Source organism: Lineus longissimus, chromosome 3, assembly GCF_910592395.1.
Source record: "Lineus longissimus chromosome 3, tnLinLong1.2, whole genome shotgun sequence".
Lineage (NCBI taxonomy): Eukaryota > Metazoa > Nemertea > Pilidiophora > Heteronemertea > Lineidae > Lineus > Lineus longissimus.
This window is the reverse complement of record NC_088310.1, coordinates 21,876,978-21,896,692: the sequence shown is the minus strand read 5'-3', so window position 1 is coordinate 21,896,692 and position 19,715 is coordinate 21,876,978. Positions and strand designations below refer to the sequence as shown.

The 19,715-nt window shown below is 39.6% G+C and overlaps 1 protein-coding gene across 1 annotated transcript in view; it reads left to right on the top strand.

The window, feature by feature from the left end:
- Positions 1-6,335: 6,335 nt before the first annotated feature.
- LOC135484225 (B-cell lymphoma/leukemia 11A-like) overlaps positions 6,336-19,715 on the top strand; it is a 108,781-nt gene continuing 95,401 nt past the window's right edge. The window contains exon 1 of the mRNA XM_064765502.1: positions 6,336-6,661. Within this exon, the coding sequence (XP_064621572.1) occupies positions 6,610-6,661 (52 nt within the window). The 5' untranslated portion in view covers positions 6,336-6,609. The remainder of the gene's footprint in view (positions 6,662-19,715) is intronic.

Below are 19,715 nucleotides of genomic sequence, written 5' to 3'. Positions count from 1 at the left end.
CCCTCCCGAACGGCGAACTAGGTTTTCACTCAGGGTCGTTGCTTTGGTTTCCTTTTACATCACTTTTTCATCCCATTATATAATACCTTAAGGAGTGGAAACACCGCTTTGATTGTAAGAAATTAGCTTAGGTCGGTTCATGGTCATCATATGACCACCAGGTTCACGCTGTGCCAGCTTGTGCTGAGGTCACACGCTTCTATTTTCTGCAGTGACTCCAACCCAAATCTAGCTGGAGACGCTAATTAGAGTAGTGATGAAGAGTACGTAGGTAAAAACCAGTGAATACGTCCAGTTTAAGTGGGCTAGTCAATTCGGCCATTGTATTACGTCAAATATGGTCATGTGGACAAGTAAATGTGGCCAGTTTTAAATGGGCCAGTAAAGACGCCATATTTTAGTTGGTATGTAAATACCAGTTTAATTGCGGGGCCACTAAATACGACTAACTGCCGAATAACTACGCTCAGTTTCAATAGCCATGGACAGTTTTAGTAGATAGGCAGAATTTCTGGCATATATTTGAATTTTGAATTATATTCTCTTTTTAGCGACCATGTCAGGAAATGCCGACGTCCTGGCATCGTCCTAATCGTACTCGGCGTGCTTCGATAAGTTGGATCACTGGTTTTCGGATTGCTGATTCACACAATGAATTCGCTGATTGTGTGCGTTGGCTTCGTCTCTGCTGGTAGGTACCTCGCCATTGGCAGCCTCGCCGTCTATGTCTCCAGGAGGACTAGCCGTTGCCGTTACGATCGTCGCCGTCTTAAAACTTGATATGGACGTTCGTTCAGATAAATTATCCATTCAATCGGCTGCTGATCACACTACAAACCTATACTAGCTTGCCTCAGAGTTCCTTGATGGCAGTACGATCGAGTATACCTCATTTGTCCAGCCCACTCAATACTAGTATAGGACCCTGGTGTGATGTGACGTTTTGGAGAATTTTCTGTCATCACATTGGCACATTTCTCTCAGTGTACTACTGAAAGGTCATGGTCTCTCTTGCTATCTAAAGATGATAGAGAACCGCCAAAAACGTGGCCATCGCATTGTGATGACGTCTCCGAGCCCAATAATCGTTGATCGTTGAAAAGGAATTAAATTGTCACAACCCGTTTTCTGTTCAGGAATCGAAATGAGATGCGTCTGGGGTGTCGCCTTTTTGGTTGGTGCCCTGGGCCCCGCCAAAAAAATATTATATAATTCACAATCTGATCAGAATGACCAATTATTTTTCTACGTTTTTTTTCAGGGAGCTTTTATCATCGTGGATATTCTTGAACTTTCTACAGCTCATGCATCTTATATAGCGGAGGTGATTTATGTAAACGAGACTCTCGAGGTAAGAATGTTTCAAGTCATGGTCCATTTAAAGCATGTACTGATATTACCTTTAAACTGAACCCACTAGAAAGTACCAATGGTGTCTTCCCAATTTGCCCCTAAATTATGCCCATTTCTCCCATTTTCCATTTTGCCCCATTTCTCATCTCGCCTCTTCCCAATTCGCTCCATTGCCACGTTCGCCACTTTCTCGTGTCGCCCTTCCCAATTCGTGCCCCTTCCCAAAGGGCCCAAATGGGAAAGGAGCGAATAAAAAAATTGGATAGGGGCGAACACTAGAGTACATTTTATAGACTTAGATTATGAGACGAGTTTTAACCAGTGGTCTGTGGTCCGGCCAAACACCTGCCTGAGTGTGACTGATTGAAAATAAAAAGTCCTTTTGTTATTTCAGGCGTTCACTTTTGTCATTTATGCATTCGGTATGATCTTTGCTGTAACCGCAGCTAGCTGCTGTTTTGTCATAACGAATTCCATAAACAAGGCTCTACACCGGAGTGACACAGACCAGTTCGACCTCATCGACAGAGAAGCATTGCAAGGCGATACAACTGGACCCGAGATCAACCCCATTAACAAGCCCATGTGCCAACGTGGCACACATCGAAGCCAATAAACCTGCGGAACGGACCCGAGATGAACCCCATAGACCTGACAGTGTAAACACGCGTCAGCGTGGCACATACAATGTAACAGTTCAAATCATCGACCAGGAAGTTAAACAAGGCCGTGACCAGATCCATAGACTCCCAATTAAAGAGGTTTCGTCTTGTCAAACCTTCCCGATCTCGAACGGTTATTTGCCAGATGACCGCAGACAAGATCAACGTTATCAGCCATTAAAGAGTAGAAAATATTTTACGCTGTGACGCCCCTTTGTTTTTCAATGTGAATATGTTTGAGGATGAGTTCTCTAGACTAGTTCTCCATATATAACATATTTATAATTTCCCAGGTGACATTTTGACCAGAAAGCGAGAGAACTTCGGCAGTCCGTTAACTGAAGTGAAGTTCACGACCAACTCTTCAATGGTAGCTGGTAACGATTGGTAGTGCCAACTGAAGGAGGAAAAGTGTTTCAAGAGATCCTTCAATTTCAATTAGTACCTGCCTTATTCATGAAGCAGTTTTTTACAATCAACAGCCAGTCAGTCCGTGCGGTCACAATACTATAACATCATCTATAATATTCTAATCAGGGTTTTGCGGTTTAGACTATGCAGAAGGAAGGTTTTGGCGGCACGTGCCATGTTGAATGAGTTGAGTGAATGGCATAGTCTTTGAGGAGACGCAGACACTAGTCAGATGGCTACCACTGCGTGAACATAGACCTTTGCAAGTATACACCAAACAGGAATGTTGGTGTTTTAAAGTCGCAAAATGATATATATAGGCGTGGCTGTAACAACCTGGCCCAACACATTATTTTGCATCAGTTGGCAAAATGCGGTAAATGTTGACCAGGCCTATGACTTGCATGCATGCCACAGAGCTGGTATCTAACTCCTAGAAAAAAACTAAAGGAACCGAATGGTTTCATTCATGAGGATTTCAGTTCTTAAACTTCACTCATGTTATTGCCTGTGTGTTGTAAGCAGCTCGCCCTACCCTTCTGCATACTATAAAGTGGCAGACTGACCCACTTTCATCAGTAGTTCGGTCGGGTTTTACAATGAGTGGGGCGCTTGAAAGTACAAAATCATCCAATATAATATATACATGTACATTTTGCATCGATGAACGGCAGAGGATGATCATCTTTAGATGAGAATCAGTGTAACAGTAATCAGTGTTCCACGGAAAGGTTAATCAGGTGCCTTAGTGTAACAAATTTCTTTGCATGCCTTTAAACGACGAGTTATTTATCTCTAGAGCCATACACCCTAATCAACTATCGAATAAAAAAGAACAAAACTTCCTCAAGAGGTGACACTGATTCTTATTACACTGCCACTGAGCAGGATTAATTTTGAGCATGTTTACCTAAATAATTGATTGGCCAGTGGTGGTTAGGCTGCAGGAACTGCTCCACTTGAAGTAATGGACCGAGTTGTAAAAGTAAAGCCAAAGTGCTTTTTTATGAGTCTTGTCTATTGATTTTATGTCATTCTACAATGGCCGTACTGGCGGCGGTCGCGTAAGTTTACCCATTATGCAAAACACGTTGGGATAATTGCAGACGTAGTATTGTTCAAATTGGTCGAAAAGTGGACAGACGTGTGCCAAAGTGGGATGGAGAGCATCGCAATATACTAGAACATACACACAGTGTCTATTCATAGCAAAATATGATATTCTGTATGAAAAGGACTTTCTCATTTTTAAATCTCCCGACGTCAGAACTAGATTTGGACAAGACGCGAGTTTTGGATGCCGGTTTCGAGGATGAAATGCTCCTTAAGGTGCTTATTTGCTGCGGCTTTAAACCCCTCTGGATGACATGATTTAAGATCGACATGTATGCTTTGAATAAGCAGTAAGAGTAAAGGACATTCAAATAGAAGACTGTGACAGTATTGAGACAGGTTGTGACGGCATCCATTTCCCACACTGAGACAGGTTGTGCTGGTATTGCACGAACTGAGACAGGTTGTGATGTCATCCATTTCCCTCACTGAGACAGGTTGTGATGGCATCCATTTCATGCACTGAAACACATTGTGACGGCATCCATTCAATACATCTTGCCACGGAGACAGCTAAGATTTCCCTGCGATTTCACTACGTAGATGCAGCAATTCAAGTTCCGAGGCCCGCTGTGTATGGCAGTCTGTGACGGCAGCCACCCCTACTTCGTTTGGGAATGGCATCCATTCCGTCACGAAGACTGGACAGGAAGGGATGTTCTTTCTTCTCCCAAAGACAGCGCGAATGCGACGACATTGCATTTCCGTTATATTGTGCCCAATTATGTTAATAGCAATTCCCCCAAATCGCCAGACTGATTAATATGATACTGCAATTTCCATTAAGACATGTAGTTGAGAATGTGAAGATATTGTGGCATCATCTCCTTGAGATGGCAGTTCCGCCTGTAGGACATAGAGTGTTGCAGGACCCACGTCCTTCAACACTGTTACACCGGCAGGTTATGCCGTGCTTGTGGCAAGACACATAGCGTGTGATGACATTTCCCCCCTAAAAACAAGTTACTAATTATTTAAGGCAGCACTTGCATGGGGTAAATGAGAGCAGCTAAGAAATTACCAACCATAATAATCGGACCAAGTACTTTATCGAACTATCCCTTTCTATCGGCAGCAGCACAACACCTGATGGACCACTCGAAGGTGAGGGAGCAGTGATATAAACTAAGGCCAGGTGGCTCTAGTGAAATATGCTGCCTTGCGTTTGGAGCAGTACCATTAGTCTTGGATAGACGGCGTCCTGACACTCCAATCCGTGGTGATGACACAATCCATGCTTCAATATATATGGAGCCAAATAATTCAGCCATTTATGGTGAAGCAGAAGAAAAAGACAATTTGCTTCTTCGTATTGCTACTATGTCATGTCATGTCTCTGATGACGTTGATATGAGTGGAAGCAAGTAATTATATTCTGCTAAAATGGCAGGCACCAAAGAGACAATACGGCCGGAACGAAACTAGTATATTTACAAGTAACAACTAATGAGACATTTCTTATTGATTTTCGGTATCAATCGAATTAAGTCTGATAGTCTAAATAACGAAGGACTCGATTATTGCCGCGGTCAACAAGGAAAACAAGACCAGAACCAAACAATTTGTCATTGAGATGATAGCCACTGTCGGCATTAAGACACAAATCCATAGATTTAGCGGGTGGGGGGGGGGGGGGGGGGGAGGGGCAGTGGCCCCTGTTATTTTCGAAAACGACCACATCTATGAAACTGAAGATCCTGGCTACGCAAGCGAAGTTTCTCGACGAAAGTGCTAATTTTTTTCATGTTGCAAGTATTTCGAAATTAGCACGATTCAATCATAGTACTGGAGAGAACAGCTCGACCCTAAACCTAATTTTCGCAGGCCCCTCCGACTAGCCAATTATTTGGGTTATGTGATGCGGATAGAATCCTGCCCAAAGGTATTTTACAGCGGCCTAAAATGGTCATAAAGAGGAAGTTTGTCCGCATATAAAGTTATCGTACATTCTATTCGATGTGTTTCTGTAACACCATGTCTCACCAACCATTCACACGGCGGGTTAACTCGACATACAGCATGCATATTTGTTCTTCGTCAGTCGTAAAGCCTCTCCCCTCACCATCTATGTCGAGACCGAATATACTTTTTAAGGACAGACGAACAACACCGTATAATTGACATGGACATGCTGCAGCTCAAAGAAGATCATAATATGAAAAGTAGTAGCAGAATCTTCGACAAGGCGGCGCTGATGAAAAAGCGAGAAAAAGCCATTTTTATTCCATTCTCATTATTTATTTGGCCTGTTTTCAGAGTTATATTTGTACTGGTCATCTTATTGAATATGTAGAGGTTGAGCCCGAATGACAATCTGTGATCTCGGTGCATGTTTACTGGACAATACCTTTGGCTAAGCCTGCTCTGCGCGACCTGTCTGATAACCGGCTGCAGCTGAGAAATCCCATTGCGTTTTTTATCGCTGCAGCTGCGTGCGTGTCTTTAGAATAATTCGGGTGGCATCTAGTTGATAAAGAATGCTAGGTCAGTCGTGGCCGGAGTATAATACACTATGGTTGGAATCAATAAAGGACCCACTGCTGTTGATATATAATAACGTCTAGATCAGAATGCCAACGGGCTCTCACACTGTCCGCTGGGCTGTGATATTGAGAGATGGACATTGATACTATTCCTGACGTACAACGCCCCATGAGGAGTCAGACCAGTTTATTCTGTACATAGATGGTCACTCGGATGACAAACTTGTGAATATTCAATAACAGTCCATCATCTCTCTAGAACTACTTAACGTCAAAAGTGGGCGTGAGTTACCCTAACGTGTGTGTTGGTCGATGCCCAGCGCACTTTTCATACATCATAACGCAGTGTCGTTTCGCACGGAAAGGTTGTCCCATTGGAGTGTTGTGCAAGTTTGACAAGTTTGCGATTTTTTGGTCCTGGGCAACTGACCTTTGGGAAGATTGAACGGCATAGTCAGACGGGGATGAATATGAATACAGCAGGTGCTCTCGTCATTTCCCGGCATGCCATTGCGGCCGCCATATTGCTTGTTGTTCTTTGTCCAATGTAAACGCGAGCGGACAGTGTTTAATGGTACTCCGCGAAAATGTCACGGAGAAAGCAGGAGAAACCTCAGCAACGGAAGAAATTCGACACAGGTAAGTGGATATTACGTAATCATGACACTGGATTACTCTTACGTGCTGTCCTTTCTTATTTCTCTGGATTTTTTCAATTTTGCATCATTGGTCACTGATCTTCAACATTTCATGGCCAGTGATAGTGGTGTTGCGCGCTTTGTTCATTAAAAAAACGCCGGGTCATTGGAGTAGGTCACCAAAAAATTGTCATCATTTTTGGGAGTGGGGTTATGTCACTTATGACCCTGGTCAAAATGTTTTTAATTTGGGTTATCTAAACCCATATTGGTCAATGTTTTAGCGAATCGAACTTTTGAAGTGTAAAGTTGATTGTTTGAACTTCTTCAATTTTGATGAACTTTAAATGATTACAATCTCAGTTGAGACAACATAAGGGCAAATTGTACTGACTTTCTTTCATATTTTCTGTGTAATTTTTCACTGATTTCTCTGGATTAAAACTTCAGCAGTGTGCCTGTTGATCCCATATCAGCTCATGTCATTTTTGCAAGGCTGCAGCATAATTTTGATAAGCATCGAGCAATGCGGCATCGTGTGGGATGTGCGCTTGTTGCGTGGCGATTACGCCAGAACAGCGCATCAACTTGGGTTTCGTCGGATGGGTTGAACTTTCAGTTTGGGGTATTTTTGGATAGTTGCTGATTGAAATGTAGACTTTTTGGAATTAATAGAGCTGCACATTGCCTGTAATTTCTTACGTTATAGTAGAATTGGAAAATCAATTGAACAAACATGGGAAGTTGTAGGGTTTGCTGACGATGTTTTGGGCCGATGTTAAGAAACGTGGCCCCATGGCATGCAACCTATAAGAACAGTAATCAAGGACCATAAAGTTACATGTATGCAACATTCAATAAAAATACAAGTTTGGATAGTGTGCTCACTCCCATGGACAATATCAAAGTGTTACATAATCTGGAGAGGTGTCCTTTCAAACTGGTTTTAGGTCAGTCCCTTGCAACATTTAAACGCTGGTACCTGACAAGATTAAGGAGTATATATGATCCTTCTATGTTTTAGTGAATGATTCTTGCATGCAGTTTGAAAAAAAGAGCTTATTTGCTCTATTTTTAAGTAGAACAAGAATTGAGAGAATTTAATATGAGTGTTACATAATCTTGATAGTTGGCCATTGAAACTATTTTGTTCTGTTCTGTTTCAACCTTAAAATCTTTGGGTTATTTTCCCTCTGTGCTATCAAGGTGGATTTATTAAAGGACCCCTTTAGCCAAGTAATTTCAAGTAAGTATTGTTATAGATTTGACCATCTGTTACATAATCGTCTAGGTATAGGTATGTTATAACCCATTCGTCCTTAATATTTTTGCTGCTGCAATAAGACATTGGGTCAAATTGATATTTCATTGCTTAAAATTCTATGATATCATGTGATAAAAGGCAACTGGACGCATTTGTATTTCAAGCCTACTACAAAATAGTTTGATAATAAATTCTCATTGATCAGGTGCAATTAGACCTCATGGGCACAATCTTGAGCTGTCACAAATTTCAAACATTGTTCATGTGATGTTGGATGATAACTTCGTTAAAATGAAAAAAAACTGGCTTTGGTAACAAGTGTTGAATTTGTCTCCCATGGTTTAAATTGGACAAAATTGGATTGTTTCATCTTTATATCCAGCAACTCTTCAATGATAAAAAAAGATATGCCAGAATAATTTCTGTGGATTTGTATGTGGTCGGAATAGCCGAACCCGTCGAATTCCCCCATAGCTACTGGCGTTTCCCCAGCTAAATTTGCACATGCCAGATCTCAAATGGTAAAACGTCCATTACGGCTGTTTTATTAGACAACATAGTACTACACATAGTTTTGATCGAAATTTATCACTGTTCAAGATATCTCAGATCAGACAAGCTAGTTTAGAAAGTTTGTGATCGATATTTTTCAAATGGGTTTCTAATAGAGTATCAATGAGTGCATTAAAGGTGAAGGCTTTACCGAATGTATATAAATATCTTAGTTACTCATTTACACTTTGTTTTTATGAAATGTATCATGACTTGAAAATGATCCTTCTATTCTTGGGCTCGAATCATGTTCTCGAAGGAGTACTAGTTAGGCAGTCCTAACTTGACGATGGTCATTGTTTTCTATTACTTTAACTTATTGTTATCTATTTAATACTTTAACTTGACAATGGTCATTCATGTTTATGTTCTCTATTTTCCTTTGAACTAGTTATGCAGTATAATACAATGTTTGTTTGATGCTTTGAACTTGTCATAGAAGATGTCAAAAGTATGACCTACCATACATGAGTCTGACGATTATCTATAGTTTGAGGAAGACAAGTGGAGCCAGTCTTTCTATGGTAATCGTGAAAATCGGCACATGGGTTTATTCTCATTAGAAGTACGAGATTCCATGATAATTCACATGCCCACAAAATAGGCTTTATTCAAACTCAAAACAAAGTCTATTACTGCACACATCAGCAAACTTGTTAGCAATTTACATCCGTACTCGTTGTCTATTCTTTCCTAAATTATTTCCTATACCTTCATTTAATCAACGATGTGATAACCCAATATCCCGAGCCCGCTCATGGGGAATGTCCACTGGATGACCGGTTACGCACCGCACTACAATAAACAATGTACTTGTATTTAAAATGGCCGCAGTGAACTGCGAAATCTCATGGTGACGAAGGTCTTACTTGAAAAATGACAAAAGCTTAGAATAGATCCTTTACCCCTTGATTGGACCCCTGCCACCTTCTCTGGATGTGCGATATCCATCGGTAAAAAGGACCCTTGCTGGGATTAGGTCGACCAACGTTTAATTGTTCACAGGGAACGACGATACAATGGCTGTACCTAAGGATATTGAGATTCGCGCTTACAACATCAGTGACATCAAAAGCCCTAATGAGTGTGAGAATACTTTGAGAGGAAAATTAAGAAAAAAATAAGTTCCTGTCGAGAACGTCCATCCAGCGATCTTATTTCTACAGCCTTCGTAGCCGTGGGCGAAAACTCTCCTCTTGAATTTTCTTTTTTTTTATTAGAATAGGAGAGGTTACTTAGATGTACGGCTGTAAAAACATGAAATCATATCGCACTGGTCGTTCTGTTTTGATAAGTATTTGAGGAATATAAAAAATGAACTTGGATTTACATTGATCTCATATTGCACATGACTTGGGCAAGCTAGCAACCAGAAGTTTTTGACCTGTGTCAAAGTTGAGGAAAACATTGGGTTGGTATTATTTATTTAGGAGTACATTTGGGAATAATGCATATCTCTAAGGATATTACATTGTTGTTTTATCAAAAAAGCAAATGATGCATTGATCTCTAGTGATATAGTCCTTATTTCTTCCATCATTTTGCTCAAAGTATCACTTCACTTTCGTTCTCATCTTTCTTTCAAACCCAACCTTTTCAACTTCCAATGCTATTTGTTCCTCGCTATCATATCGAAAAAAATCGCAGATGTGTTAGTAGTATCAATGGCTCCGATACAGTCAATATTTAAACACACTTGGTCTTTCAATTCTGTGCATTAGATTTGAAAAAGCAATTCAGACCCTAAAGAGCTTCAGGCTACATACACTTCAGATGTATCAAGCTCGTTACACAGTCCAATATTATTGGCCATTCTAAATAACACTGTAAAAAATCATTCATTCACACAAAAGAAAGACAGCTTGGTCGATTCTTCCTATAGATAAGGCACTGAATTATCTATTTCAATTCTGTTTCCCTGATTTTCAAATTTAATTGTTTAATACATTAATGAAATATCCACAATTGAAAAAGATTAGCAAATTTACGCCAGCCTAACTTTTAGAACGTGAAAATTGAATTGGAAGTTTAATCAATAATTTTGTTTTTATCTGAACAGTTCTATTGGAGCTTTTTAACTGGTCTATACGCCTTTGACAGAACCATCAATGAAATCGGATGTCATTGTAGGATTGACCAAACTTTAAGAAGAAATATAAGCAACTACAAATTTCAGTTGTACAAAACCAAAGAATGCATTTTTCAAACATTTTTTTGTCGTTCAATTTTATTTCATGTTATATAAACACTTGTGTGAGTTTGTAGTCTTTGAAGCTTACTTGCATTGAAAGGTTGTATGCTCACTTGTATTTCAGAACTTGCAAAGTTAGAATGCATTACATAAACAGCTATGTCACTATCTTAGATTTCATCGCCCCTGTGGGCTCATTCCAGGCAGGGTTAATGTATCTAAGTAGCCCTAATGGGATGTCCATCATCTCAAGAATATAGCGGTATTTAACGATGACAAACATCGAATTTAGAAACAATATATTAGTATATAGGTTAGGCTAACAATTAGGCCAGATGGTTTTTCTCGACTGGCCTGTGATTTGTAATTTTGTATCAGGCACTGGCGATCGTGATAATATGCAACATTGTTCGTAATTAAGATATTTTTCAAGAACACAGTATTTGGTAAAGTGTGGTCAGATGAATCAAGTTAGTGAAGTTCCCTTTTCTTGAATTTGGCTCGGCCAGATTTTGGGTCAATGACCTTTTAAGTGGCTTATATTGAATAATATGTGTCAATTAATAATGTCAATTTCTGATAGCTTTGTTGACAAATGTGTATTCTATTGTCATATGTATTGAAGGAAGGTCGAGATTAACAATTCAGTTTTTGAACAGCATCATTAATGAAGAGGTCTGGACTAACTTAGCAAGGTATGGAAATATCAAAACGCTTTTACATTTTCAATAATTATAGTGTGGAAATAATTTCAGACAAAAAATAGGCCCTACCAAGAAGGGAACTCAAGTTTCTCTTCGTGTAGGCATGCTAATGCTTCTTCAGTATTTCCTTCCGTTTTGACCTCGCCCCATTTACAACCATATACCACATATATACCCTAATATTCATTTCAAATGACATTTTTTACCTATTTCAAAGGCATCTGATGTCAACCCTAATATTTACTATACGCTTAAACGGACAGGTTAACATTGCATTATTTTGTGGCGGGACACTCAGCGCTCTGACCCCAGCAGTCCACAATTATGTCATATATCACTTGAGACAAATTTGGACATTTTTGGCCGTACACAGCATCGCTTTATTGGTCAATAGCCCTTGAAAACCCCCACTTGCTGGCACTTAAGTTTGGTGCAAATCTATCCCCTGTGCAACCACATCATCAATATTGTTTTACATGCTGCATGTTATGGGCAAGAGCAAAGAACTGCCTAGTCCTTGCACTCGTAGCCAGATGATACTCATACTGGCCAAATTCAATAGGGTAGGCCTTTGATCGTGGACCACTGTATAAGTATTGGGAATACATATTCCCAATACAGTGGTCGGGTTGGTGCAAAGCTCTTGGTGCCATGGGCTGTATTCGCAGGCATACACTTTCAGGTTTGTATCGAGGGTACCGGCTGAAAGTTAAGGACCAGGTGGTCGTTTCATAAAACCAGACAGGCCTATGTGAGATAGGTCTGACTTGGTCTTATGTAAATTTTGTCACCTTGCCAGCTGTTCAAATTGAAATCCACATGACATGGCCAGCGCTCATTTAGTTACAAATGGCATTATTCATAACAATCATCGAGCTTGCTTGCAACTAACTAACACGATATTCGAAAGACACTGCACTGAAGTAGTCAAAAGGTGGTAGCTAACTTATTGTTTTACCGTTCTTTGGTCCCTATATCAGCTTTTCTTCTCAATCCTACTTCCTTCATTTCAGCCAACCTTTGAAGTGGTCCACTCAACAAACTTCCACCTAATGACTTCAGAATCCTTTCTTTTATATAAATCAGATAGCAGAGAACCTTTGTCCTACTTTTGATGTACCATTGTCAAAGAGACAGTGTTCGATGGTGAACTCACCTGTGGTTATGACAGAAAAGAAACGCCACCATTGTGGGCTTAAACTACAAAACATTGCATGAATGATACGACTGTGAGATCTGAGAAGAAACCAATATTGGATGTAGCCTAACTTACAGTTACTAAAACTGTTAAACTGGGCAATTTAGCTAAAGTCATCAGTTTAGCAGTGTGGATTGATGACGAAGATCGACGAAAGTAAATAGTAGTTTGTGGTTCCACAATATAGTCAGGCATAAGTAATTGGGCCTACGCAAAGTTGTATCCCTCCTTTAAGTCTGTAAACTCTGCAAGGCAAGTTGTTCAATAACCATACACATACGCATAATAAAAGTTATATTCAAATGTTTAGTGAGTGTTTTTCTGGGCTGCATATTAAGTGACCATCTGCTGGTCCAGGCGCTTTACCGTCATACCAATCAAGCATATATATATAGATATCCTTTTTATGCATGGCAGATAGGTCCATACCTATCACTCGATTATGCTATATATTTTAGTGAAGAGCTCATGCAAAGTGGAAATTGTGCATTAACAGCCAGTAATGGGCGCAATTCTGTGGTCTGAACTGACCGATATAGTCATAAAGGTTTCTACATCATCACTAATGTTTTCAATGTTATTATGCCAGTTGATTTTCATGGTGCATACAAAACTGTTGTATATCTGTGAACTATCTCCAAGATTTATTTGTAAAGAACCTGGTCATGTGGTCAATGGCTGTAACACAGAGAGATATAGATTTGCTTAGACAGGTTGACCCATATTACCATGATTACTGCTGGTCATTGTATTGGGAAGGACAATCCATGTGTTCTTTTTCATGTCCTTTAGTTAAACAGTAAACCCATTGCAATCTAGAGAAAATCTGTACGGTGAATCATCCGGTGATTTCAATTGCAGGGATATTTCAACTGCTTATCGGACAGTAATACTTGGGGGGGGGGGGGGATTTTTTACTAAACTTTTACTCAGGTGTATGATTCTACCAGAAAAAGTTGCTAAGGATAGTCTATCAACCAATTAACACCTCTTTTTACAACGTCATATATCATACAATTCAAAGGTGTGAGTGACCAGTCGGCACAAGTTTCAGTTAGTCGTTTCCGTACTCTAGATAATGCCGGTCCAAGTACTGCAGTCCTGCAAAGGGGGTGGTTCTGTAAATGTATCATTTAATAGAAGTTGGTCAACACTTTTTAATCATAACATTGTAAACATGTTCATCAATGGCTTCAAGCTAATTTGCACGCTCTTGTGAATAGTTGGCCTAATAACTCGGCATTTGATGTCTTTCACTATCCCATCAAGACATCATATGGCACATTGTAAGTTTGGTACATATTAAATAAACCAACTTGGGTCGAAGTATGTATTTGAGCGTACTACTAAGAAGGTTGATTTTCATCACATTTTCCTCCAAATTTACTCCTGAAGCGTAAAAACTGACTACCATCAGTCATTCCAGTCACAACATTATGATTTATTGCTAGAATAACATTATTGTCAATATCACAGACTGACTTTTTCAATACAACTGGCCACATTGTACCAGAATCTAACCATAAAAACCGTGGTGAAATATCTGACCTTATTCCTCCTGTATTAAGCTGTAACGGCTGTGTACACTGAACAAGTAATTGGCACAATGACCAATAACAGAAAGGTGCTTGATCTGGCGGACTTTTCCCAGGCCATGGTGACTACTCGCTTTGCATGTCAAGATATTTAGCCACAAGTTGGCCAGTGTTTTTTCACAAAATATTCTGCACTCGACATGGAGTTTAAGAGCCTTCTGCAAGTGATTGTCCCAGTGACCTAACAGAAGAACTTGGCACTCATTTTTTTCAGACGTGAAACTGAATGCAATTCATAATGCCACAATCTGTTTTAGGGCTTGAGAGGTGACCTCCTGGCCACAAGGCAATCATTTCTGGGTCAGATCTTGTCCTGATGAGGCCAGTTGGCTCCAATTTCATGTAAACTAGTTCAACAACATGACCATGAGGTCAACACAGTTTCCTCCATCATTTTATCTAATTATACCTGTTGAAATATACAGACTTGCCTCCGTTTAGGACATTGGTAGTGAATTAACATAAAGTTAACCAAGACAATGTCCAAGATGAATTTTCTCAAATATGGTTATGCATTATCCTTCTCATCACCTTGTTCGTATTGTCCTTATTCTTATTGTTTAAACTAAATGATGCAAGATAATATATGCAGTTACCTGGCTCTCTTATACAGTGGACTACAAAATACAGACGTTCAGAAATCGAAGCAGCAACCTTTCCCCATCGAGCACCACATAATATAACACATATGATAATACTGACTTACGTTATGAATGTATGTGCGAAAAAGATGTTGTGAATGGCATCGTTATCAGCCACGAGAGATCAGATCATCAGACCAGAGTGGTTTATTGAAATTACTGTCGTAATCCTACTTAAAGATGTAGATAACCCTAAACCAATGAATCAAATTTGTCTGCTTCCTTTAGCCATTCTTATTCTTTTGGCGTGCATTCTCATAGAAATTGGCTCGGTCTCAAACCAGCAAGGACATATACTGACCCAGGGTGACTTATAAAAATCATGACCCATTTTCTAGGAGTCTTCTTTGAGTTGGCCGTTTTTTCTTTCACAGCACTGTCAGAGCACATTCTGAACTCTGGCCCCAGTCAGTATTTATACTTGTTATTAGTTATGGCGATATCTAATATTGCATGGGACTGTTAGGTCTGCACTTATTTTGAAAGGCCAGTGCTTTTTATCAGACCGTATCATGAATGCCATGTACTACAGGCCTATGTCTGGCCGCAGACACCACTTTGTCCATTCAATGCTTGATGTATTCATTGGTCTGTTGTCCTTCTCCACTGGTAACTTTTCAGATAATCGATAGAAAGGTGGGAATGATTTATTTAGACTTGCACGAAATTGCAAACTGTTGATTTGCTGACCAGCTTGGCTCGCACAAAAGCATCTCTGACCCATCTTGCTTGAGGCCATGCTGGCCTTATCAAGATTTCTTGATTACGGATAGCTCCTTCCTCAAAGTCACTGTGCGCTTTGAATAGCAAAACACTTAAAATAATTTGGTTACTAAAGATTACTTTTGTCGGCCTTAGAGGTAAGTGCCAAATAATCAAGTTGAACGTTTGTTCTAATACATCAACAAATAGGCATATGTCATCCAAACATAAACCAAGGCCAACTGAAAAGCTTTAAGCTGCATTGTCATTGAACATTTTGTTTAATGCTTATTTCAAATGGCAGAAGTAAGCTCTCAACTTTAAGGGTCAATGTGAGTAATGACTTGGACAAAAATCACTGACCCAACCAAGCTGAATGATATGACAGTGAAAGGAAATATGCTTGTTGTTTTTAATGAATAATTTAATAACCAGTCTGTCAGCATTGGGTCATGTTTGGCCATCCAGCTGGCTTTGTCATAATCGCCCATGCAGATATTGTGTTGGATCACAAATGTGACAATTGCAACAATTCTGGATCAGTTCAGTTGTCAAAAACCCATTTCCACGGCATTTCATCAGTCTAAATATAGTTGCATCTTATTCCCTTTGATGATTCAATAGGGCAAATGTTGGGGTAACTGTAAAGCATTTAAACCATCCTTTTCATTGCTGCCCGCAGGCGCCCCCACTCTGATGACCATGGCTCATGGAGTCTGGCTACTCGCACTCGGTCGGCAGTTAGTGCCGCTTATTGTATGTTCAGACATTGAGTATCCCTTCACAAGCAAATATGAATGAACAAGGCACAAAACTAGCATTGTAGTCGAGATGTCCATTTGGATAATATTCCTTCTAATGTTACAAATGTCTTGAATTATATTACACATCAGGATGGATTTGAAAACATGAACGATATCCTAAAATTTAACCGCAATCATGTGTATACAGTGCAGAATGTTAAAAAGGCACATCTTCCATGGAAACATTGTGACCATGATGAGATAACGAAAAATTGCCCAAAGTTTATTTGCTTGCCAAAAACATCACATTCTGTGACCGTGCTTTTGATCAAATATTAGCTGCAGCAAATAATTATCCTGGTCAATCTTGGAATAAAGTTATCCCCTTCAGCCCCTGGTGACAAAAGGCTAAATATCAATTCCTAAAAAATGCATCACTGCGTAATGCTTTTGTGGTATGCAATTGATACGGAAGCATCTTCCTTTGCTGACCACTAATCCCATTCTGAACTGAACAGTAAATAATGCCTGCTGGAAAAAAATCTGCCATTGTCCGCCGTGATTGCCATTAGAGATATCTCGTACTGCAAATATTATCGTTTGTCGTTAAAAATGTGTGCTTATCAAAAAGTAACAGCATGGCAATTACGGGATGTCCTCGGAGGCTAGTCCCGTCAATCTGATATTACTCGAGCTTAATGAAAGGAATGACCAGTGTGCCAGTGATTTGTCTGTCCAGACAGATAAACTAGCGCGAGATTTATTAATCTATATATGGCGATTTTCTTCGTTATTCACCCCACAATCGGCCATGACTGAAAGGTTGAGGTTGAATACATGGTCAGCTCACAGGTGAAATATTTGTCAAGTAAACAAATGAACTATTGATGAAAACTGTCCTCAGGGGGGACCTGGTGAAATTTTGGTCATTCGAAGGTCACTGGATGGAGATTATTTGCCAAGTGGTGGGAAAGTATCAAGCCGGGAGGCATGGAGAGTTACAGAGGCTGCATCCTCGCTCGAGGCAGTGTCTCCTGTGTATCAGCGGGATGAGCAAGGCCAAAAACATTTCTGAACGGAAAGTTATTAAAATGATGACCAATAAATGGCCAAAAGCATTATTTGATGTGTTGGGGAATAGGCGCTGTGTGTTGGTGTGAGAGTGTGAAGGGGGGGTGCTTGTCAACTTTCAATGGTTTGAAGATCTTTTGGAAAAGATGTGGTCAATAATTGCCAAAATAAACTTGAGATTAAAAAGATTTGACATGTTTAAACCAATACCATAATCGCTGACAGGCTTCTAAACATACACTGACTGTATTTTTTTTTCAATAACTTTTTACGATACTTGTTGCACAAGAACTTTTTCATATCGGGCATGTCCTCAACAGCCCGTAGTCCCCCCATTTCTTTACGGTATGGTTCAGTACCCCTTGTGTCATTGCGTAGACTGGTACAAGTGGCCGTTCAAGTAGGCCTTACTTGTTCATCGCAGCTTGACCAAGAAAAGTAAATTCTTTATGTGTGCAGTACTATTGAACATATTGAATCACTCATACACAAGAGAATTTTTACGAAAAAGTATACAATTTTCGAAATATCGGCAGCTCGAATACATAAAGGATACATTGGCCGATATTTCTATTCGTGTTTAACAATAGGGGTGTCCGGATTGGACGAAATGCCTTCTTTCATGCAAATAACTGGCCATTCATGCTTTGAAAGGCAGATGTTTTGCTTAAATGAGAACGGGCAAAAAATGGACATGGTCTTTCTGCATACAAAATGGTTAGAAATGGGCCGTGGGACAATACCCGGGCAATCAGCAATGGACGACCGTCAGTTAAAATGCCCCTTGGATGTAAAAAATGAGTCCTGGGTGAGGGTTATTGTCCTTAAACGGAGTCACATGATGGATGTATTTCGTGCTGCTGCGAAACGCCAGTTGGGTTGGTTTTCAAATAAAAACTGAATATGATGTTTTCCTTTACATGTCAAGGAAGATTATAGTAGGTAGGTTTCTTTTTTTATGAAAGCCAAGTCAGCTATACTGCTGCCCTTTTGTGAATATTTTCGATACAATTATCATAAATAATTATTTGGTTTTCTTTCTCTCTGGTTTAGCAAAATAACCAGCGTTTTGCTGTTTATTCTGATTCAACAGCTATTGAATGTTATTGAAAGTTACTAAGAAAGTTAGTGTTCGAAACAAATTGTCTCTTGTTATTGGCTGACATGACATGTAATATAATAGCTTCACAAAATATATTTTTAACATCACCCAACTGTTCGTGTTTCCCTAATTACGATTTTTTTAAAGATTCTGTGTTTACAAGAAAATGCCCTCATTACATAATCGTCAATCGTCTTTCCTGGTCCTAAGTTTAATATTAACTAGTAGTAAAATATTGAACAAAATACATATACTAGTAATTATATTGGGCCTGCTTCTCTAAAAAAAGTCACTCAACCCGGTATGAGCAATATTTGTAATGGGAATGGGAAGTTAGCTTTTGAGATTGAAAGCATGGGCAAGGTCTAGAGTGATTAGCGAAACATCTACGATAAAGAATTTTATGGCTAAAATCTGGAGTAATGTGTTTCGTTATGCTTATCCTCCTTAAACTAGAAACCCTAACTATTTACGTGCGCATCATGCTGCTGTGCTTCATCCTCCCATTGACGGCAAGATGTGGAAAATGTTTTCAACTGTATCTTCCCATCCAACTACCCAAACTGTCAAGTTAACTGACACACTATTGCTTTTTAAATTGCTTTTGAAAATCACCATAACGGTCATGAAGTTTTCCAAGGGGGTAACCTGGAAGTCACGAAAGATTATGGATCCCATTCATGGTCATGCCCTCAGGGCCATCAAGAAAAAAAATCAATTTTCCTCCCTGAATAACCCTCTCTTTTGAACCCTCCCGTAAGATCTCAAAAGATTATCCTAAGTTATGCGAACGCTCATAAGTCAGATACCCAACGATAACGCCTCTTTTGTATCCTCTGGGGGCACTCATCCAGAACGTGTAACCTTTCATCTTGTCTACGCTTCCCAAACTTTTATTCCATGTATTCATTGTTTATTTCCTCTCAAGTTCTCTATTATCCCGTCTTGAGACGGCAGCCATTATGATGAGATTTGACCCCAGCTGGACTCGTCAACATAAAAGACAGACAATTCTATTCAGGATAAGGCAATGACTAAATTTATTGGTGCCCTTGCTATTTTTAACATATTACACCCAAATATTCTGTATGGCTGCTGTTCGTGGTCGGTTGTGATGCAATGTTGTCTGTTCCTTAAACTATTTCAAGCATCCAAATTTAGTTCCAGCTCTGTGGATGGGGATATCGTTGAGACACAAGAAGAGTGTTGGGTTTATCTTTAAAACAGGTTTTTAAGTCACTTTTCATTTGAATGTTGATATGTTTCGGTAGAATGAAGAAGACACAAAGTCA